The sequence below is a fragment of the Adiantum capillus-veneris genome, chromosome 6 (assembly GCF_014529385.1).
Source record: "Adiantum capillus-veneris isolate H3 chromosome 6, ASM1452938v2, whole genome shotgun sequence".
Taxonomy (NCBI): domain Eukaryota; kingdom Viridiplantae; phylum Streptophyta; class Polypodiopsida; order Polypodiales; family Pteridaceae; genus Adiantum; species Adiantum capillus-veneris.
In genome coordinates, this window is record NC_140936.1 from 169,829,493 (window position 1) to 169,853,700 (window position 24,208).

A 24,208-nucleotide genomic window follows, 5' to 3' on the forward strand; every position below is an offset into this window, starting at 1 on the left:
GGGCATGGTGAAGAAGCCTTAAGTTGCTTTGAGTGGATGCAGATGCACTTGCCTTTGCTTGTGGTTTAAAAGCTTGTGCAATAATAAGAGCTGCAAATAAAGAGCAAGAATTACATGTCCCTCAATCGTGGATTTGATTTAAAATTCCCCAGCTTTATAGGAAGATCGCAACAGAGGACCTGAGGCGATATATCAAAAACCCTGCATCCACGAGTGCAAGTGTCTTGGAGGATCATTATGGTGGCGGTAGCAGTACCAGTCTCACCACCAGTCCAACATTCACCAATGTTAGGGCATTTTGCCTCTTTACAGACTGTGTGATCGATCCTGCTAAGCTTTTTTGCCCTCACGTCCACTTTGACGTTTACTCTTTTCCTTTCATCGGCCTTTGCCATCTGCATCGCCAACAGCCTGATACCATCAACAAAAAAATGTGATGAACAGGCCTGCGAAGGCATTGAGTTTTGGTGATTCGACTCCAAATGAGGCCAACTGATCATCGAATTAATATTTTCTGTTTCAGTAGCACTAGAACAGACCTCTTCCATGGGTTGATTGCACAAAATATATGATCTTTGAGAGTGCTCATCACGTCGACAAGCATCCGCAGTACCCTCCACCTTGACGATCTGCAGAATATAACTAGGGCTTGAAAGGTCTCCAGTACTACTTTCTGGTTTTTCTTGTTGCATCACGTTTCCATGCACGTTTGAGGATGTCTCTTGCTCAATTTAAATTGCTCCATCATCTGCTTTTCTACGAACGACCCCGATTTCAATCATGGGATGGTTCAGCTTGAACCAAGTGGCTCACTCCACGATCCGGAAAGTGAAAAAAGCTATTAGGCTCACTAAGTACATAATTCTCTTTAGGCCATATTATTCTCCTCGTTAAAATTTTCTTCTTCTTCTTCCTCCTCTCTCTCTCCCCCCCCTCTTTCTCACAGGACGAGATGTATCACCCGTCGCGTGGAGGCGTCCGAGGTGGCCGCGATCGTAAGCTTTCGAGCCATTTCTCAAATTTTTCTGTTTTTTTTTGTTTCCTTTGGATTGGTATAGTCATTCTGAGTATCATTTGCGAAGTTGCAGGACGAGAGAGAGAGAGAGAGAGAGAGAGAGAGAGAGAGAGAGAGAGAGAGAGAGAGAGAGAGAGAGAGAGAGATCCAATATAACATGTCACACCTAAATTCTCCCCTTGAGAGTTTTCTTCAGTGTCCACTTTTGCTGTACGGAAATCCTTGATCATACCTTTGCCATGTGCCCTTGCCAGTTCTCGTTTATTGTTCTTTGCTGCATTGGTGAGCTCATCGTCTGAAGAGGACCTTGTTTGCTTATTACTTCACTCTTATCCTGCAAATGCCCATATCAAAGGTGTACATGCTTGCCTTAGGTATCCAATGGTGGGATGGGATCACTGATAAATTCCAATCTTCATTGCATAAGTTTGTAGCTGACCACATCATGGGTCCATTATCTCTTGGATTGTCGAAACTTGCTTGGACAAACAATATTGTTGCGAAGAAGGGGCAATCAGATGGTATAGCGCTTACACTCGTCCTCCAAGGTTATCGGTTTGAAGGACACTAGAAGATAGATATCTAGGAACTTTTGGTTGTTGTCTTCCATGGGTTTTGTGGCCAACATTTTCAAGTTGCCCCATTTTGCAAGAAGTGCACTTCAAATAAGGATGTCATGTAACTCCGGGAAAAAATGCAAGTCCTTGGAGCGTGAGGCTTGGTAGCTATAGAACTGGTCACGAAGTGATGACATGGCGGCACTGGCGTGTCCAATAGGAAAGAAATGGCCGAGAAGACAAGAGAAATTGAATCGAGAAGAACCCAAAAAGTGTGGCCGAGGAGCCTATCCAGAAGGGATCAGGGGTTTAATACAAACTAACTCTACCCAACTTATGAAGCAACGGCGGAGGGGCCTAAAACCTAAAATATCAAAAGCTTGACATCTGGGGCTGAATTTCATAAATTGCGTTGACTGATGATGTGGTAGGTTGTACAAATTTTCACGATTTGCACTGGCTGTTTTGGGCAGCTTTTTGCACGAGGTTTTAAGAGCACATACTTTGGGATCAAGTGCTTTTGGATTTGAAGCTTTTGGGGCTCTGCTTTTGGGCATCCCTTGTAAGTTTATAAGTGCCCAGAGGGCCACTCCTCAGAGAGCATTTGGACACAGAGTCTTGGAGAGAGTTGGACCCTCGGGGGGCATTCCAAAGGACATATCCATCTTCATCTCCCATTTGGTGTTGCTCTCGCCAATCTTCCTGCGTAGGGGCAGCATAGGCTGGCCGGTAACCTTCGCGGGCATCGGCGTTTGCATATCCAACCATTCGCTCTACAGGCATTCATTTGGTTTGCAGTCACACGATCCGAGTTGGGGCAACAAAGACTGGTTGGTAACCAACAAGGGAATCGTTCATCTAAGAGGCAGTTCGGTGTTTGCGAGTCGTCGAGTAGATTTATGATCACCATCCTTGTCTTTTGGACATTTCCACATCACCCGGGGAGCCTCTCTCAAAAGTAGATGTGGATCGGCCATTCATTCAAGACCATCTTATGGCAAGCATGGAGTTCTGTACCAGTACCTCATCTTAGGTAGTAGGGGATGTCACTTCATATGGCTCTGTGTGCCACATGGACATGCTTCATTGACTTCTAGAGCCAATTTTACACCTATTCCTAGATAAGAGTGTCTAGACTCTAGAATTCTAGGAGGATTAGTATTGGCAATTTTGTGAGACTGTTCGCAGGACCTGTATGTTCGGACGAGTTCATTAGATTAGGTTTTCCAATTTTGGAACCCTCTTGCATGAATGGTTTGCACAAGCATTTTGACAGATGTTATTACACTTAGCTGGGCATCTGATATGACGTGTATGTAGGTCTAGGTCAGAAGGATGTGTCAGTCCAGTCCGTTCGTCAAATGGGTCATAGAACAATGAGATATCGCTTGAAAATTCCCATGTGTGTACATTTGCACATTTTTCCGACCTGGCACAATTTTCCCAACTTAGGACTTGAAAGTCAGTATAAAAGAAGCACATTGCCTAGCGTTTCTCCATCAGACGAGCCAACACTAGGAGAGAGCTGCCCTAGCGTTTTGCATCTAGCCAAACGTTTTTACTCCTAGGCAGCAGATGAGCCTAGCGCTTCCATTTGGCAACAGATCAACCCAACGATTTTAGTTTTCAGCCTTTTCCCTCGCCAGAAGAGCCACGGATCTGCTAATGCTAGTCTCTCTGTTGTAGCCTGGACCTTTGGCAGCCCATTGAGCCTCTTCTCGGCCATTCTCTCACCTCATTGAGTGCTCCCCCATTGCTGTCCATCATCACTGCATTTCCAGTCATGCTTTACGTGACAGGTCGGCTACGTTTTTGCAGCCAGCTTTCAGCACTTCATTCCTCTTATTCCTCTCCCAGATCTACGACTTGGTGGCCATTAGCAACCCCTTATCGAGATGGATTCAAAGGTGCATCAAATCAGTCCCGGAGGTGCTTCATTTTTGAAGAGTTACCGCGACGACATTCCCCATTCGAGTCAGCAGAGTCTGCATTTGAGGAGGTATTGCATGTGTGTACATTCCATTTAGGCAATCCTCTATCTAAAAGGAACCATCTCTCGTGCTCATTCAAGCAAGGAAAAAAGTAAAGATTTATGGAAGTGTAAAGTCTAGATCTTGTCACCATCTTAATTCTGTTGCACCTGAGATACATGATGTCACAAGACGGGCACCACGTGCCAATAGAAAAGAATAGACTGAACATACTTATAGCACTTCATTATTAACTGAACTGAGAGAGAGACTACACGTGACACGGAGTGGCGGAATTCCACCCCAGAGAGTATTGGCCCCAAACCTTGGGCGCCCCTTTCGGTATTTCTTTATATTCCATCAACACAGTACAAGCTGGTACTCGAGACTCTGTACCTTCGCCAGGAAGCATGCCAGAGAATGAGCCCTAACCTCATGTTTAAAGGCCCTTGGCCTAAAAAGCAATTATAGTGAAAAGCCTTCAAACTCAAAAGCATCTGGTCCAAAAGCAAAGCCAAAAAGCTGTTAACGTAAATCACGGAAATCCGTACAGCCTGCCACGTCATCAATCATCGCAATTTTTGGAAATCTCCTTGCTGCCCTTAGGGTTAGGGTTAGGGTTTTTGCAGTTTTAGGGTTTTTGGCAGCAAAATTAGGGTTTGTAGGTTTTAGGGTTAGGGTTTTCTAGAATTAGGGTTTCAGTAGTTAGGGTTTCTGGCAGAAATTAGGGTTAGGGTTTCTGCTCTCGGGCAGCCATGTCATCACTTTGTGACACTTCTTATATGCCAAAAAGACAAATTTGAGAGACACAAGGAACCCGGATTGTTTCAACCATTGCGGATTCATGAAAGGCTGTCACAAAGTGTTGATGTGGTATGCTCCACTGGAAGAGAAATGGCCGAGTGGACGAGAAATTGAAGAACTGAACTTCGAAGAACTTCTGAGCCTCGACGAAGGGGCCTAAAACCCTAAAGACCAAAAGCTTGAACTCTGAGGATGAATTTTGTGAAATGCATTGACATGCTGACATGGTAGTCTGTACGGATGATGACGTGGCAGGACAGTACGGAATTTTTGCAATTTTCGATAGCTGCTTTTTGCAATTTCTAGCGCTAGCTTTTGAGAGCAGATGCTTTTGGAAGAAGTGCTTTTTGAACTAATTGCGTTTGGGGCTCTGCTTTTGGGCATCTCTTGTAAGTTTTGGGCCTCTCACTCTGTAGAGCATCGGGACTTTCGGGAGTTGTACTTTGCCGTGAGCAATAATAAAGAAATATTGAAAGGGGTGCCAGTCTTTGGGGTCAGTGAATCAAGGCGCAGAACTCTGCCGTGCTCTCTCTCTCTCTCTCTCTCTCTCTCTCTCTCTCTCTCTCTCTCTCTCTCGTCAAGTTCAGTGATTTTGCAATTTCTGTTCGTGTGTTGCTATTGATTTCTCGCTTGGAGTGTTCAAGCCTTAACAGTGGTATTAGAGCCTGTCACGAGGACGTGGCAGTTATTAACCATGTCACAGAGATGTGGCAACTGCTAACCTTGGCTGTTGGTTTCTTTCCAATGGGGTTTATTTTATTTGTTTTGAGACCCTCTTTTTGAAGTAGCAAACGGTCGGACATTGTATGGCCAATGTGAACGGTAGATTCACCCGCAGACGGGAAGTGGTCGGCACTGGAATTCGTATGGTAAGAGGATGTCTAGGCTCAGAGCAAGATCATATAGGTCCCCCCGTCGCACTTAGCAAGTTGGTGGATACTAGGAAGTGAACTCAATTAAGGCGTAAAGTCAAGGTGGGACTACCAACAAAAAGTATCCGACAGGTGGGCCACATTGCACTTTTGGATGCGGTCCCAATGAGGATAGATGGTCAGAAGACCAGTGGGAGCCCAACGGAAGCATCTCCTAAAATTTAGGGAACTGCTATTTTGGGCCGTGAAATGTGTTCGCGTCATTACCTCCGGTATGACTAGGGGAACATTTTATAACTCTGCCGCGAAGTCAACTGACGCGTCGGTTGGGATATTTTTAAGCGGCGAACCCGAAACGGGAAAATGCTTGAAAATGCGCCAAGTGTCAACTTTTCATGCACTTGCCTCTTGCAGAAAAATGGGCGCTGATTTTTATGCTGGGAGAGGCCTCATTTCAGCTTTTGTCAGAGGTTAAGAGCTATGGAGTGCTTCCTTTCCCTCTCATGTACAGTGTGGTGCTAGGAGTGATGCCCTGCACACTACACACTGCTCTCTCTCTCCCCTACGTGCAGTTATGTGATGCCCCACAAGAGGGCTCCTCATTTGACTGATGTACAATTGTGTGGGTTCATGCTTTTGTGCTGAGGCAAGAGCCTCCTTGAGCAGGAACAGGGGTAGCTAGCTGCTGCTCCAAAGCAGGCATTGGTGAGGGTCATAACCTCACCGTACAGGTGCAAAATCAGCGCTGTGTATGCGCTGTAAATTCACTGTTTTTCAGCCGTACGGACGCCAGGATCATTGGGAATCGTGCCCCACTGGCAAAGGACAGTTAAGGGACTGTTTGGGGCTGAAAACAGGGCAAAAACCAGTAAATACAGGATGCTGAATTTACTGTTTTTGGACAGGAATCAGAGGGTATACGACAGTGCAAGCGAGTTCCAGCAGGGGAATTGGTTTCGCGCAAGTTTTGGGGTTGCCATGTTGCCGAAATTTGGCCAAATCAAATGGTATCTAGGTGGATACACGTGAAGGATTCCCAGGACCTTACCTTGTAATTTACCCTCCTAAAGAATAAAGAAATACCGAAAGGGGCGCCAATTTTGGGGCCTACAGGTTGTCGGCGTCTGCTCGGAGCATTCTAGCTTCCGAGCCGTGTGTGTATTCAAGTGTTAACTCCCGTCGTAGGTTCTCTTTGCAAAGTGCTTTGTGTGTGTGTATAAAGTAAAGAATTTCGGGTGAAAGCCAACGCCTACCGCCCTACGGGCTGGTTTCATGGTTCCGTTGCCTTGACATCAATCACTTTTTCCTCAAAGAGTGAGCTTAGATTGTTCAGGGTAAAGACACACAGTGCAAGAACGCGGGGATTACACTATGGCCGACAAGGGGAAGGGAATTATGGAAGAGGGTTCCTCTCCAAAGGACAGGCAGGAGATTCCTATGGTTTTTGAGATTGGCGAGAGCTCACGGCCACGTCAGTCTGTACCTCCTGTCAACGTGAATGTCCCTCCAGTAGTACAGGGCTTTATGACAGGGCAACTTGAGGATGATGCGTTTAAGACTCAGTTAGTTGCCGCGGTGAATGTCTTTTCGCAGCTGGTGCAGAATCCGAGGTTTATGGAATTCTTGCAAGCGCCACCAATGCAACATCAAAATAGGCAACCTACGCCGCGTACGGAGCTTGTTGAAGCTCAAGCCCAGGTACTTCATGAGGCGCAGGAGGAAAGGGAACACTCGCATGTTGCGGAGTCGGGGGCTCCAAAGCAGGTTCCTCCCGTGCTTGAATAGGTGGCTAGAATGCCTATTCCACAGGTTATGCCAGTTCAGCCCGCCACCTTTCAGAGCCAGCATGCTGTCTTGAATGGACAGGGAGCTGGATACCAGGCTATGCACTCAGTTTTTCCACCACCCACGCTACATCCTGGGTATTTCGGGGGTGGATCAGTGTTCCAAAGTATGGCTGGTTATGCGTCTGGAAGTCAGCCGTACATGCCAGGAACAGTGTTCGGGGGTATGCAAGGCATCATGCCAAACCCCATGTATGGTACTATCGGCATGCAGCAAGGTTTCCACGGCAACCAGGGCCAGTTTGGGGTGCCACAGGGTCATTTTGGCATGGCTGGTTTTTCTGGACAGCAGCCAGATATCGCACCTCTGACGCAAAATGTGAATGGCCAACACGTGCCGATCATGCCTAGTACAGTGCCCATGTTGCAGACCATTCCGTATGACAACTTGGGGGCACTAGAGAAGCCGAAGGCTTACAAAGAGGGTGGTGCAGCAGTAAAGTTCAGTACCTTCAGTGGTTTCGAGGACAAGACAAAGGCACTCACTTTCCTCCAGCAGTTTGATACAGCTTATGCGGGAGGGAATTTTACAGAGGCCTCGAAGGTCAGGAAAGCTGCCACTTTCTTAAAGGACAATGCGCTTACATGGTGGACGACATTGTTAATGCAAGGACAGGCACCCGCCACTTGGGTTTACTTCAAGCAAATGTTTGCATCTGCTTGGCTATCAAATGAATTTGAAGCCGATGTCTTGACAGATTGGCACCAGCTTACGGCAGCTTCGTGCAAGAGCTTGCTGGAGTACAATAGGAGGTTTTGTAAAGCGTTACTCTCAGTGACCTCCTACAGATTTGTGCCACTGACAGAGCAGATAGAGAAGTATTGTTGTGGGCTGCCTAAAGGGCTTCGTGATTACTGTACAAAGAACAGAGTGGCTACCCTTACTCAGCTCATGGAAGTTACGGACACTCATCTTGCCCTGTTGAAAGGAGCCCTGTTGAAAGGAGAGGACAGTGGATTTCCGAGCAGTGACAAAGGAGGGCAGCAAAAGAAAAATTCAGCGAAGAAGCCCTTTGTGAAAACGGCTCCTGATGCGTCACAGGGGTCAGAACAGGCCACCAAAGACAAGGATTCAGCTGGGACTTCTGGAGCGCAGGCAAAGAAACAGAAAAGGAAGCCTTTTGTGCGCAAGTCGCTCGAGGAAAAGAAGGTCCTAATGGTTGAGAACAAATGCTTTATATGCGAGCAGCCTGGTCATATTTCTATAAATTGTCCACAAAGGAAAAGGCCAGCTGACTGAGAGGATAAAGAAGACCAGAAAGGCAAGAAGCCTAAACCCACGGCAGGTTTAGTGCCAGACATGGTGGGTGACAGGCCCAACACAGATGCCAGTGAGTTATGCAAGGCATGGGGTAAAGTTAGGGATCAGACAACACTCATCTTCTTTGATCCAGGTGCCAAAGCCAACTTTATCTCACCAGAGTTAGCTATGAAGCTCGGCATCAAAGCTGAAGAGATGGGGTACACAGCAGAGGCAGGGTTGGCATGTCCTGGCCACTCAGAGTGTGTTACTCCCATCATTGGAAAACTGCGTCTGCATATTCAGTCGTATGTGGACACTGAAGAGTTTTACATCATGCTGCTGGAAGGTTGTGACGCCTTGTTGGGGATCCCGTGGATGTTCCGAGTGCATGGAGTCTTGGATGCCTACAACAAAAAGATCACTGTACAGCATAGGGGCAAAACTCACATCTTGGATGTAAAGCTTAAAGGAGAGTCAGTCCCTATTGTATCTGCTTCTGCTATCACTTCTGTAATAAATAATCATCTTTCTGTGTACTTGATTTTTGCACGTGATGTCTCAGATAGGGATCAGTCAAATTTATCTGTGTTAGATAAAGAAAGGTCAGCATTTTTGCAAAAGTTTAGTGACTGTTTTTCTGATTCATTACCGTCGCAATTGCCGCCAAAGAGACCTGAGGACCATCGGATAGATTTGGTGCCAGGGTGTAGCCCACCAAATAGACCTCCCTACAGGGTTAGTGCGGCGCAACAGAAAGAGATTATGGGCCAGGTTGAGGAGTTATTAGAGAAGGGGCTGATTCAGCCTAGTTCTTCACCCTTTTGCTCCCCAGTGCTCCTAGTGCAGAAGAAGGATGGCTCATGGCGCATCTGTATTGATTACCGTGCGTTGAATAAGAATACCATCAAGAATAGGTTCCCTATTCCTCGCATTGATGATATTCTCGATCGTTTAGAGGGTGCTGCAATTTTCAGCAGGATAGACCTGAAGAGTGGGTACCATCAGATTCGTATAAGCCCAGAGGATGTGCACAAGACTGCGTTTAGAACGACATTTGGTCTTTATGAGTTTCTAGTGATGCCGTTTGGGCTAACAAATGCTCCTGCCACGTTCAACAGAATGATGGACCGGATTTTCCGCTTGCATCAACAGTTTGTTGGAACGTTCTTCGATGACATGATAGTGTATTCGAAGAATGAAGAGGAGCATAGGCGTCACTTGACCATTGTGTTCGAAGAGCTGCGCAGTCACAGGTTACTTGTCAATCCTAAGAAAAGTGAATTCTTCCTTGAAGAGATCCACTTTCTGGGCCACATAGTCTCAAAGGATGGTGTTAGAATGGATCCCGCAAAGGTCGAAGCTATCAAGACATGGCCAGACTTGAAGACTGTGCACGATGTCAGAAGCTTCTTGGGATTGTGTTCCTACTATAGAAGGTTTATCAGAAATTTTGCAGAGATAGCATCGCCTCTTCACGCATTGCAAAAGAAAGAGGTCACTTTCAGATGGACCCAAAAAGAGATTTCAGCTTTTAGTCTCTTAAAGGAAAAGTTGACTTCAGATCCAGTTATTGTTTTGCCAGATCTCAGGAAGTCATTTGTGGTCCAGTGTGACGCGTGTGGCAGTAGCATCGGAGCAGTGCTAATGCAAGATGGACGGGTAGTAGCTTATGAAAGCCGAATTTTGCAAGGGCCAGAGAGGACTATGCAAGTCTATGAGAAAGAGCTCTTGGCCGTGATTCATGCGCTTTCTAGCTGGAAGCACTACCTCTTAGGTGCTGATTTTGTTGTCCAAACAGATCATCAGACCTTGCGATACTTCTTGACACAATCAAAGTTATCCGAAAAGCATATGCGATGGGCAAACATTCTTTCCATGTTCCACTTCCAGATTATGCATGTGGAAGGCAAGAAGAATGTTGTGGCTGATGCGTTATCAAGAAAGCCACAAATTTCAGCTGTGTCAATTCCTTATCATCATGAGTTAGATGACATGAAGGAACAGTATACTGTTGATGAAGATTTTGCAAGGATCTTTGAACAGTTACAAGAGGGGCAACATCACGAGCACTACCTCCTCAGAGATGGTTTTATGATGATGCATGGCAGACTTTGTGTCACTAGGCCACTGCGACATAAGGTCATGGAAGAGAGTCATGTCCCACCGTATGCAGGGCATCGTGGCATAGATGCAACAGTTAAAGCGGTAGAGACGTTCTTCTATTGGCCTACCTTGAGGAGAGATGTGGATGCCTTTGTGCGAGCATGCATAGTTTGCCAAAAGGTCAAGTTTGACAGGCAAAAGGCACTAGGGTTGTTACAACCACTGCCGATTCCGGATAAGCCATGGGAAAGCATTGCTATGGACTTTATCTTTGATCTTCCAAGGACGCCAACAGGGAATGATGGTATATGGACCATTATCTGCAGGTTCAGCAAGCAGGCCCATTTTATCCCTGTCAGGAAGAAGATAAAATCTGATCAGATGGCACGCTTGTTCATGTACAATGTGTTTAAGTACCATGGTATGCCACAATCGATTATCGGTGATCGTGATCCTCGCATGACCAGTTTGTTCTGGAGAGGATTGTTTGAGAACATGGGTACTACGCTCAAGTTCTCGTCTTCGTTTCATCCACAAACTGATGGACAGTCAGAAGAGGCCAATTCTATTGTCTTAGATCTGCTGAAATGCTATGTGTCAGATAATAAGGGCAAGTGGGAACAATATTTGCCTATGCTTGAGTATGCGTACAATAATACGGTGCATTTGTCTACTGGCAAAGCACCTTTTGAAATTGTTGAAGGCGGCAAAAAGGTTCCTCCCATTTTGCACACGAAGGACAAGATCTTTGAGGCAGATCGATATGTTGAGAACATGGATGAGATGTATAAGAAGATTAAAGTTGCCTTGGAGAAGACTCAGGCAAAACAGAAAAAGGCTGCTGATCGTCACCGTCGTGAATTGTTACTATCACCTGGTGATTGGGTTCTCTTAAGGTTCGAAAAGGCAAGGTTAAAGAAGATGAAGGGCAAGGAACGGCTGTTTCCTAAGCTCAGCATGCGTTACTATGGGCCTTTTCAAGTGCTTGACAAGATCAGCGATGTGGCTTACAGGCTGAAATTGCCTGATGCATGGAAGATTTATAATGCGTTTCACGTGAGTCTTCTAAGACCCTTCGTGGGTGATGTGCCAGAAGATATGCCAGTTGAGGATCAGCCAGAAGTTGAGGAACTTGATGAGATCCTGGTACCTGAGCAAGTTTTGGCACATAAGGACAGAAAAGTTAAAGGACAAGTTGCAAGACGCTATTTGGTGAAGTTCAAGAACTATCCCCCTATGGATCCAAAGTGGATGGAAGAGCATGAACTGTCAGAGTCACCAAATGTATTGCAGCTTTACCTTGAAGCCTTTGGGTTACAGCCTACTTATGCCCCAACCCAACGTGTGCACAGGAGGGGTAATGATAGAGCTAGTACATCAAATGTACATATGAATTCAGTGCCATAGATGGAAATGGCAAAAGTATGAAGGCCTCATTAAGTCATTTGTATCTATGTATGTTACGACCTTTCTTGCGGATACATGCGATGATAAAAGAGTGTTAATAGCACAAGATCATCAATGGCGTGTATTTATGGTATGCAATCGAGGACGTTTGCGATTTCAAGAGGGGAGTATGTCACGAGGACGTGGCAGTTATTAACCATGTCACAGAGATGTGGCAACTGCTAACCTTGGCTGTTGGTTTCTTTCCAATGGGGTTTATTTTATTTGTTTTGAGACCCTCTTTTTGAAGTAGCAAACGGTCGGACATTGTATGGCCAATGTGAACGGTAGATTCACCCTCAGACGGGAAGTGGTCGGCACTGGAATTCGTATGGTAAGAGGATGTCTAGGCTCAGAGCAAGATCATATAGGTGCCCCCGTCGCACTTAGCAAGTTGGTGGATACTAGGAAGTGAACTCAATTAAGGCGTAAAGTCAAGGTGGGACTACCAACAACAAGTATCCGACAGTTGGGCCACATTGCACTTTTGGATGCGGTCCCAATGAGGATAGATGGTCAGAAGACCAGTGGGAGCCCAACGGAAGCATCTCCTAAAATTTAGGGAACTTCTATTTTGGGCCGTGAAATGTGTTCGCGTCATTACCTCGGTATGACTAGGGGAACATTTTATAACTTTGCCGCGAAGTCAACTGACGCGTCGGTTGGGATATTTTTAAGCGGCGAACCCGAAACGGGAAAATGCTTGAAAATGCGCCAAGTGTCAACTTTTCATGCACTTGCCTCTTGCAGAAAAATGGGCGCTGATTTTTATGCTGGGAGAGGCCTCATTTCAGCTTTTGTCAGAGGTTAAGAGCTATGGAGTGCTTCCTTTCCCTCTCATGTACAGTGTGGTGCTAGGAGTGATGCCCTGCACACTACACACTGCTCTCTCTCTCCCCTACGTGCAGTTATGTGATGCCCCACAAGAGGGCTCCTCATTTGACTGATGTACAGTTGTGTGGGTTCATGCTTTTGGGCTGAGGCAAGAGCCTACTTGAGCAGGAACAGGGGTAGCTAGCTGCTGCTCCAAAGCAGGCACTGGTGAGGGTCATAACCTCACCGTACAGGTGCAAAATCAGCGCTGTGTATGCGCTGTAAATTCACTGTTTTTCAGCCGTACGGACGCCAGGATCATTGGGAATCGTGCCCCACTGACAAAGGACAGTTAGGGGACTGTTTGGGGCTGAAAACAGGGCAAAAACCAGTAAATACAGCGTGCTGAATTTACTGTTTTTGGACAGGAATCAGAGGGTATACGACAGTGCAAGCGAGTTCCAGCAGGGGAATTGGTTTCGCGCAAGTTTTGGGGCTGTTATGCTGCCGAAATTTGGCCAAATCAAATGGTATCTAGGTGGATACATGTGAAGGATTCCCAAGACCTTACCTTGTAATTTACCCTCCTAAAGAATAAAGAAATACCGAAAGGGGCGCCAATTTTGGGGCCTACAGGTTGTCGGCGTTTGCTCGGAGCATTCTAGCTTCCGAGCCGTGTGTGTATTCAAGTGTTAACTCCCGTCGCAGGTTCTCTTTGCAAAGTGCTCTGTGTGTGTGTATAAAGTAAAGAATTTCGGGTGAAAGCCAACGCCTACCGTCCTATGGGCCGGTTTCAGAGCCCAAAAGCATACATGGGTTCTCACGGAGAATCTGACAATGATAACAGTGCTCGAAGAAAAGTTGAAATCCGGTGCCAGAACTGATGAAAAGAATGAAGAATTGGGCAAGTTTGTCAGAGCGGAGCACAAATGTTGATTGCAGGTTGACACGTGTGTGAAAAGATTGATGAAGTACTCCAAAGACCCGAGATTTGCGAAACATCGTAAGAATTATCCAATCGATGAGATTCACTATAGATGGCGTGAGGCCATTGATTCTCCTCTCAGGTCTGGAAGAAAGCTAAAAGGACAGACGAGTGCAAAAAAGCGAAAGCTGTACTCGTTGAAGAGCTGGCAAGAGATCTTGATAAGAAGATGAATCAGATAATGAAAGGCTTGAAGCACTCTCGAAAGAGAGAAAATCGGTGGATTTCCCTGGTTATATGGGCCAGAAGTGTGCTTGTTTCGAGGATGACCCAAATTTTTCTTCGTCTTCAGAGAGTTTTAACAATTCATCATTCTCTAGAGTCTAGTTCTGGAGAGGATGAGAAAAGGCGGAAGAAGCGGAGAAAAAGCAAGGAAAGCAGATTTCTGAAGAAGTCGGAAGAAGCGGAGTAAAAGCAAGGAAAGCAGCTTTTTGAAGAAGTCTAGAAGGCATGGGAGGCCATCTAGCAGCTTAGAGGAGGAGAGCTCGTCCTCTTCTGGCAGTGAACTGATGAGCAAGAAGACCAAGGAGTTCAAGGAAGAGGGTTAGGCCATCGTTCTTAGGCTATCATGACACCATTGAGCCCTTGAGTTTATACAACAGATTGACGTCGCCTTCTCAAGAGGTTGGCCCGGAACACTCCAAGGTGTGAAGGGCGGCATCTTACTTGAAAGAAAATGCACAGACATGGTGGTCAACTATGTTGCTACGTAGAGAAGCACCTGCGACGTGGGTAAAATTCAAGAAAATTTTCACGTCAACTTGGATATCAAATGAATATGAAAGTGATGTTGTCACAAACACAGGCAATTTGACCTACCTCACAGATGAAATTATGACGCAAAGGACCGAACAGACTTCGAACAATGAAAGTAGAAATAAGAAGAGCAACCCAAAAAAGAAAGAAAAGGATGCACGACCCAAGCTCACTCTTCGAGAGAGGGCTAACTACATCAAAGAGGGGAAGTGCTTTGGATGTGGAAACTGGGCACATCTCCGCGAAGTGCCCTAAAACAGAACGACAAAGATGAAGAAAGGCCCGAGAGTTTGAAAGGAGCTGAGGAACGTGGACGAAAAGGCAAGATGAAAGCAGGACTAGTTCCAGATTGCGTGGGTACTGACCCTAGCATGATGGATGAGAGTACAAAACTTTGCCGAGCTTGGGGCAAAGTGAAAGACCAAGAAGCCCTGATTTTCTTTGATGGAGGAGCCAAGGCCAACTTCATTTCACCTTAATTGGCGGCGCGGCTTGAGATCACAGCAGATCGGATGGGACCACTAGCAGATGCAGTTCTAGCGGCACCCGGCAAGGACGTAGCCATTACACCTATCATTGGCAAGCTTCGGTTGCATTGTCAGAGGTATTTGGGCCACGAGGACTTCTACATAATGCCCTTGGAAGGTTGTGATTTCCTCTTGGGAATTCCCTGGTACCATAAGAACAATGCCGTGGTCGACTATCGGGCGAGAAAAGCGACTTTGACTACAGAGAAGGGCCGAACCATTGTACTTAATGTAAAACTAAAGGGCAAGTCTGTCCCTATTGTATCGGCTTCGGCCGTTTCAAAATTAATGAAATCCAGTCTGTTTGTTTACTCGATCTTTTTGAAAGAGTTGAATGATGAGAATAGAACAAATATGTCTGAACTTGATAAAGAACGCCAAGATTTTCTCCACACTCATGCCGATTGCTTTTCACAAGGTCTGCCAGGCGAGTTACCACCCGCTCATCCTGAGGATCATACCATTGATCTGATACCTAGAAGTATACCACCGAACCAGCCACCTTACCATGTGAACCGAGCCCAAAATGAAGAAATTATGAACCAAGTGAAAGACCTCTTGTTCCTAGGATCGATAATATTCTTGACCAACTACAGGGATCCTCGTGTTTTAGCAGGATTGACTAAAAGAGCGGATATCATCAATTCCGAATCGCCCCTTGAGATGTCTACAAGACACCTTTCCGGACGACTTTAGGGTTATTTGAGTTTTTGATGATGCCTTTTGGCCTAACCAATGCTCCAGCGACATTTAACCGGATGATGGATAGGATTTTTCGAGAGTACAGACTATTTGTTGGCACTTTCTTTTACAACATCATTGTTTTCTTCAAGGATGAGGCAGAACATAGAGAACATCTGCTACAGGTCTTTCAGGCATTACGAGATCACGAGATCACAAGTTGGTGATTAATGCGAAGAAAAGTGAATTTTCCTACCCGGAATACACTTTTTGAGACACATTGTCTCAGTAGCAGGAGTGCAGATGGAACCGGCCAAGATAGAGACTATCCGTGATTGGTCCGATTTGAAGAATGTCCATGAAGTTAGAAGCTTATTAGGCTTGTGTTCGTACTATAGGTGGTTCATTAGAAAGTTTGCAGAGGTTGCTTCCCCTTTGCATATCTTGACATAGAAAGGAGTCCCTTTCTCGTGGGGACCCACAGAGGTGATTGCCTTTCAGACATTGAAAGAGAAATTGACAACATGACCAGTTTTGACTTTGCCGGATTTGCAGAAGTCATTCGAAGTATATTGTGATGCTTGTGGTCGTAGTCTGGGTGCGGTCTTAATGCAAGAAGGCCAGCCTACAAAAGCCGATTATTTTCAAGGCCGGAATTGACAGCACAGATATATGAGAAAGAGCTTTTGGTAGTTATCCATGCTCTTACTCAGTGGAAACATTACCTACTCGGAGCGGATTTTACTGTCTTCACTAACCATCAGAGTTTACGCTACTTTCTGTCACAGAAGCAGCTATCTGAAAAGCAGATGCGGTGGGCGAACATCTTGTCACAGTTTCACTTCCAGATTGTCCATGTGCAGGGATAGAATAACTTGGTGGCAGATGCTTTGTCTCGGAAGCCGTTGGTTCTGGCTATTTCGCGATACATCATAGGAGCTTTGAGGTTATGGCCGATTAGTATGCCACAGATACAGATTTTGCAGATATTTTCACTTGGATACAAAATGGGGAGATGGTAGCAGGATATTCCATTTAGGATGGCTACTTGATGAGGAAAACGATGTTGTGCGTTACACAGCCGTTGAGGGAAAAGGTTTTAACCGAATGCCACTGTCTGTAACCGACTTGGACACTCCAAGTCAAGAATCAACCGCGGCAGCACCAAATAACCACTTCAAAACAATCCACAGATCACAATAGATTTGCACTGGCCCGGCGGAGTTCCGTGCCTAGAGATATTGGCCCCATAGACTCGCGCCCCTTTCGGTATTTCTTTTTATATTAATCAGATCAAAGTACAAGAGAGTGGCTAGGGTTTCACTCTCAGACTCTACGTCCAGATGCTCTTGAGAAGTGAAGCCCTCACCACGTATTTAAAAGTACAAGGGATGCCCAAAAGTAGAGCCCCAAAAAGCTTCAAAATCAAAAGCATCAGCTTTCTCTCTCTCTTAGAGAGTCTATTTTAAATAAAAGCAGTTTCCCTCTCTTTCTCATTGCGTAAAGTCCAAAAAGCAACGCCCAAAAGCTGTCAGCGCAAATTGCGGCGCAATTTTCGGAATTCCGTACCAGCTGCCACGTCAGCATCCTGGCAGATTTTAGGGTTTGCTGAAATTAGGGTTTCAGCCAGAAATTAGGGTTTCCTGCAAATTAGGGTTTCTGGCAGATTTTAGGGTTTGCAGGAATTTTAGGGCTTCAGCCAGAAATTAGGGTTTTTGCTGTCTGCCACGTCATCACTTTGTGACATACCCCCCTCTTGAAAGCATTGTAATCGACCGCGATTATGCCTGCAAAACCGACAAAAGCCATAAACCGTCTTAGCAGACACTGACTGTTAGTACCTACGTACTAGGAACACACTTCTAGCACATGTACAAAATCGACAGTCACATCACACGACATCACAGGACATCACCAGACATCACATGACATTCAACATTCATTTTGATCTTAGACCATGATTTATCAGCAATGTAGCTAGCAATCACATCTAGGTCCAGTTGGGACCTCATCGATGTCCGATTAACTAACCCCTATTGCAACCATGTCTATTCGAGATCAATCAGACCAAAATGTTGCAGTCATTTCGTCTATCAGTTCCTGCACTCACAAGAAGTCAAGAACAAATCAGTATCATTATCAGGAATTCCATTTCATAAAGTCATACAACAGAATAGTGTCAGCTCTCAGTATCCCTGAAGCTCAAAGAGACATCAGTGACTCTAGTATCTAAATCAAGGCATCTGTTTTGACAAAGGAGTGGAGTGACTCCCCTCTTGTGCATCCCACTGCACCAGATCTCCGGCCAAGCTGAATTTTGGGTTCCATTTGGAGTAGACTATGCTAAACCAAAAGCATCGAGGTAAAGTTTCACAATCTGAGGAGTATCTGCTAGGTCCTCCTCCTCCATCCACTTTGCATCAAGTGCAGGATAATTCTTGAACTTAACCAAGAACTGCCTTCGGACTTTACCCTTATTCTTCGTATCCGCCAAAATCTGTTCAGGAACAAGGATCTCCTCGTTTTCTTCCACTTTGGGTTGCTCATCAGGCTCCCCATCATCAGGCACATCACCCTTAAAAGGTTTCAAGAGGCTCACATGGAAAGCATTGTGAATCCTCCAAGTATCTGGCAATTTCAATCGGAAGGAGACATCATTTATCTTTTCAGTAATCTGGAAAGGGCCGTAGTATTGCATACTAAGCTTTGGAAAAAGCCTCTCCTTTCCCTTTTTCTTTCGTAGGCGTGCCTTCTCAAAACGTAAGAGCACCCAATCATCCTCCTTCAATTTCATGTCGCGACGATGGCGATCCGCTGCCTTGTTCTGTCGTTCTTGAGACTTCTGCAAAGTCTCGCGAACCTTGGCAAAAGCCGTATCCAGATCTCGCGTATATTCATCAGCTTCAAAGATCTTATCTTTCGTGCTCAGGAAGGGTGGAACCTTCGCAGCACCTTCAATAATCTCAAATGGCGCCTTCCCCGTCGAAGAGTGTATCGTGTTATTGTAGGCAAATTCCACCAAAGGTAAATATCTTTCCCATTGAGTCTTCTGATCTGAGATATAAGACTTCAATAAATCTAGAACCACTGAATTGGCAATCTCGGATTGCCCGTCAGTCTGCGGGTGGAACGATGACGAGAACTGCAACCGCGTGCCAATGTTCTCCCAAATTTCCTTCCAAAACAAACTTGTAAATCTGGGGTCTCTGTCGGAGACAATCGTCTCAGGCATGCCATGTAATCTGAAGATCTGGGCCACAAACAGTCTCGCTAAGTGATCCGGCTTGACTGTTTTCTTCACTGGAATGAAATGAGCCTGTTTACTAAATCTGTCAATAACAGCGTAACAAATTGTTGACGTGTCAAAGCCTAAAGAATGGAAACCCTAATTTCTACCAGAAACCCTAATTGCTGAAACCCTAATTTTGGAAACCCTAACCCTAAAAATTGCAAAAACCCTAACCCTAACCCTAACCCTAAGGGTAGTGTGGCAGATTTTTGAAAATTGCGTTGGCATGATGACGTGGTAGGCTGTAGGGATTTCTGCGTTTTGCGTTGGCTGATGACGTGGCAGGCTGTACGGATTTCCGTGATTTACGTTGGCAACTTTTTGGCTTTGCTTTTGGACCAGAAGCTTTTAAGTTTGAAGGCTTTTTATTGTAAATTGCTTTTTAGGCCAAGGGTCTTTAAATATGAGGCTAGGGCTCATTCTCTGGCATGCTTCCTGGAGAAGATGCAAAGTCTGGAGTACCGGCTTGTACTGTGTTGATGCAATATAAAGAAATACCGAAAGGGGCGCCAAGGTTTGGGGCCAATACTCTTTGGGGTGGAATTCCGCCACTCCGTGTCGCGTGTCGTCTCTCTCTTTCAGTTCAGTTGTTATTGAAGTGTTAAAAGTGTGTTTAGTCTGTTCTTTTCTATTGGCACGTGGTGCCTGTCTTGTGACAGTGGTATCAGAGCATCAGGCGTGTGCTTTTCTGAAAGCATACCGGTCCTACAAAAGAGGAGATAGAGCTATTGGAATTTTATTGGGAGGTAACCTCGCCCTCCAACCCGGACTTATCAGCCACTCCCACCCTTACTTCATCGTGCATCGGGCGCGCTCCCGTCTTCACCGCAGTGTCTTATAGGGCATAAGCCAATTAAGAACCCAATACTTGGAATTCATGGATTTAGCAGAATATTTGCGTTTCTGCTCAACGAGCTTCATGACATTCTTTCGCGGCATCCTCAGCAGAATCTTTCGATGCTGCAAAGTTTTCAACAATTTTTGAACGACATGTTACCCCCTCTGATGCCCCAAGTGGTATCTCCTCCTCCGACACCAGAAAGTACGAGAGCTTCCAATCGGCAACCCTCTCAGCCGTCTGTTCCGATCGGGGCAGTCTTTAGGAATATGGTGCAGCCATCTTACCCTGATCCAGTGCAACCGCCATTGCCCCCACCTCCACCACCGCCGCCACCTACAATGGTTGGAGCCCATATGGATACCCTTATTATCCATACCCGAGACATGCGCCTAACCAACCCAAAGATTTCAAAGATGGTGGCACGACAGTCAAATTTTTCACTTTTTCCGGGGTAAAAGATCGCAAGAAAGTATTGCAGTTCCTACAACAATTCAACAACATCTATGCTTTGGGAAACCATACAGAAGAATCCAAGATTTCTTGAGCAGCAGGATTTCTTAAAGATAATGCTATGCAATGGTGGAGTTCAATCGCGACACAACCGAATGCTCCAAGGACCTGGCAAGCTTTCAAGACAGTTTTTGCGCGTAGTTACATGACTTCAATGTTTGGAGTCCAGATTTTGGCAGAGTGGGGCAACTTAAAAATGCTTGCCACGGAAACCATGGACGACTATAACCAAAGGTTTCTCGACGAGTACCTTTTTGTGTCCTTTAAGTTCATTCCCTTGGAGGACCAGTGCGGGCACTACACCATTGGACTACCATCACCATTGCAGGAATATTGTCTCTCCAAGCAAGTCTCTACCATGCAAGAGCTTATGGACCATGCCACGGTCGGCTACAAGCTCATGAAAGGAAAGTAGGAGTTTACCATAGAAGAACCTTCGGTCACTAACCAGAACTCCTGGCAACAACGAACAAATTCTCGAGAATCCCGTGAAAATCAACCTCAACAGCCTCGTTTGACACAGCTTCAACGAGACGCCTTGTTACAAGAAGGCCGATGCTTCGAATGTTTCCAAACAGGGCATACGTTCAATACATGTCCTGAGCGACCCTCGACGTCCTCAGTGCAACCTTCTGCTCCCACGACAGAGAGATCCTCGCGGCCACCTCCGGCCAAGAAGCCTAGACCTGCTATTGGACTAGTACCCGATATTTATGGTATACACCTCGAGAGTTTTAATGAATTATGCAGACCTTATGGAAAAGTCAATGGCTTGAAAGCCCTTATTTTCTTTGACCCCGGAGCTATGGAGAACTTCATCCATCCAGAATTCTTGAAGCAGATGCACTTTGATTATGATGCAGAGGGTGGAGAAATTGAAGCTGAGCTAGCCACGGGGCAAACTCAGAAAGTGGTACCGCTCATTGGTGCACTTCCAGTGACTATACAAGATTATCATGGAAAAGCCGATTTCCATATTATGAAGTTGGGCAATTGCGACGTTTTCTTGGGCATGCCCTGGCACGACAAGAATGATGCAACTCTCTAGGTCCGGAACTGAACCATCACCATGATGCAGAAGGGCAAGCCCGTTGTCCTCAAAGTTCGATTGTCCGAACAAAACCCCGAATGACCTCTCTAGTTGTTTTCTACTTAGATACTTTTGAATATTGTTTGAGAAAGTATTGTTTGAACTTTGTTTGAAATGGATGCCTATCTGTTTTAAACCTGTCTTGGTGCCGATTTGAAATGTTTGACTCTGGTTTCAATACTGGTTTCATTGATTGGTGATTTTTACTCCCGAGTGGAGGAGCGAGAAATATTGTCTTGATATTGTTTGAACCTCGGAACGACGCAGGCCGATGCATGGGGAGCGTTTGGTTGTATGCTTGAACCTCCGAGCGACGCAGACTGCGGTCTGGGGAGCGTTTGGTTGTACAGTCCTCTGAGCTCATGGCTCGGACCTTTTTAGGTTATTTGCGGGGGGAGTGACGAGGTAGTCGTTGAGTAGCTTCATACCACAAACCTTTTGTCTCGGGGGAGTGCTCAGCGGCGCTGTTTGTTGTGTCTTGTAACATGCATATGTGAGCATTTGTGTTGCATTGTGATGTGTCAATTACTGAATATTCCTAATTGGATGAGATTGCCTGGGTATATAATTTTAGTGTATCAAGACATCCGTGGAAGATCAGTACGATCTGGGTGTGATGGCTAATTTTACTACGCCGGAATATCAAGAGTTCTGATCTGGACGAATGGAGAAGCTAACTCCTTGATCAAAATAGCCGAAAGGAGAAGCTAACTCCTTGATCAAAAGAGCAGAAAGAAGAAGCTAACTCCTTGATGAAAACAACCGAAAGGAGAAGCTAACTCCTTAATAAAAAGAGCAAATTGATTGTCCCTCGGAATGATCCTCGGAAATTTTTGAGCTAACTTGAGTTGTTTTGCAGATATGCTGTAATCGCGGACGATTACTCTCTTTCAAGAAGGGGAGATGTAACAAACTGCTGACGTGTCAAAGCCTAAAGAATGGAAACCCTAATTCTGGAAATCCTAACCCTAAAACTTGCAAACCCTAACCCTAAAAATTGCAAAAACCCTAACCCTAAGGGTAGCGTGGCAGATTTCCAAAAATTGCGCTGACATGATGACGTGGCAGGTTGTATGGATTTCTGTGATTTACGTTGGCAACTTTTTGGCTTTGTTTTTGGACTAGAAGCTTTTAAGTTTGAAGGCTTTTTATTGTAAACTGCTTTTTAGGCCAAGGGCCTTTAAATATGAGGCTAGGGCTCATTCTCTGGCATGCTTCCTGGAGAAGATGCAAAGTCTGGAGTATCGGCTTGTACTGTGTTGATGCAATATAAAAAAATACCGAAAGGGGCGCCAAGGTTTGGGGCCAATACTCTCTGGGGTGGAATTCCGCCACTCAGTGTCGCGCGTCGTCTCTCTTTCAGTTCATTTGTTATTGAAGTGTTAAAAGTGTGTTCAGTCTTCTTTTCTATTGGCACGTGGTGCCCGTCTTGTGACAAACAGTCCAGATACCATCGTGACCACTCTGTGTTCTCGAGAGATCTTCTGGCATACCAAGCAACTGCGCACAAACTCTTCCACATCTTTCTTGAGTCTCGGCCAAAAGAAATATCTCTCTACCCCTTTCATGGTGGTAGCAATGCCACGGTGACCCGTAAAAGGTGGACAGTGGCATTCAGTCATAACCTTTTCCCTCAACGGCTGTGTAACGCACAACATAGTCTTTTTCATCAAGTAGCCTTCCCAAAGGGAGTATCCAGCTACTGTCTCCCCATCCCGTATCCGTGTGAAAATATCTGCAAAATCTGTGTCTGTGGCATACTGATCGACCATATCCTCGAAGCTCCTATGATGTATCATGGAAATAGCCAGAACCAACGGTTTCCGAGACAAAGCATCTGCCACCACATTCTTCTGTCCCTGCACATGGACAATTTGGAAGTGGAACTGTGACAAGATGTTTGCCCACCGCATCTGCTTTTCCGAAAGCTGCTTCTGTGACAAGAAGTAGCGCAAACTCTTATGGTCTGTAAAGACAGTAAAATCCGCTCCGAGTAGGTAATGCCGCCATTGAGTAAGAGCATGGAACCGCCAAAAGCTCTTTCTCATAAATCTGTGCTGTCATCTCCGGCCTAGAGAACAAACGGCTCTCGTAAGCTATGACATGGCCTTCTTGCATCAAGACCGCACCCAGACTACGACCACAAGCATCACAATATACTTCAAATGACTTCTGCAAGTCCGGCAAAGTCAAAATAGGTCCCGTAGTCAATTTCTCTTTCAATGTCTGAAAGGCAGTCACCTCTATGGGTCCCCACGACAAAGGTACTCCTTTCTGTGTCAAGATATGTAAAGGGGAAGCAACCTCTGCAAACTTTCGTACGAACCGCCTGTAGTACGAACACAGTCCCAAGAAGCTTCTAACTTCATGGACATTCCTCAAGTCGGGCCAATTACGGATAGTCTCTATCTTAGCCGGATCCATTTGCACTCCTGCTGCTGACACAATGTGTCCCAAAAAGTGTATCTTTGGTAGGAAAAATTCACTTTTCTTTGCATTAATCACTTACTTGTGATCTCGTAATGCCTGGAAGACCTGAAGCAGATGATCTCTGTGTTCTGCCTCATTCTTGGAGAAAACAATGATGTCGTCAAAGAAAGTGCCAACAAATAGCCTGTACTCTAGAAAAATCCTGTCCATCATCCGGTTAAATGTCGCAGGAGCATTGGTTAAGCCAAAAGGCATCACCAAAAACTCAAATAACCCAAAAGTCGTCCGAAAAGCTGTCTTGTAGACGTCTCTCGGCGCTATCCTGATTTGATGATATCCACTCTTCAAGTCAATCCTGCTAAAACACGAGGATCCTTGTAACTTGTCGAGTATATCATCGATCCTAGGAATCGGAAATCTGTTCTTGATGGT

At 45.6% G+C, this 24,208-nt stretch overlaps 1 protein-coding gene across 1 annotated transcript in view; it reads left to right on the plus strand.

The window, feature by feature from the left end:
• Positions 1 to 851: 851 nt before the first annotated feature.
• Positions 852 to 24,208, plus strand: part of LOC147456695 (leukocyte immunoglobulin-like receptor family A protein) — a 32,945-nt gene continuing 9,588 nt past the window's right edge. The window contains exon 1 of the mRNA XM_086515144.1: positions 852 to 995. Coding sequence (XP_086371270.1) covers positions 953 to 995 — 43 coding nt within the window. The 5' untranslated portion in view covers positions 852 to 952. The remainder of the gene's footprint in view (positions 996 to 24,208) is intronic.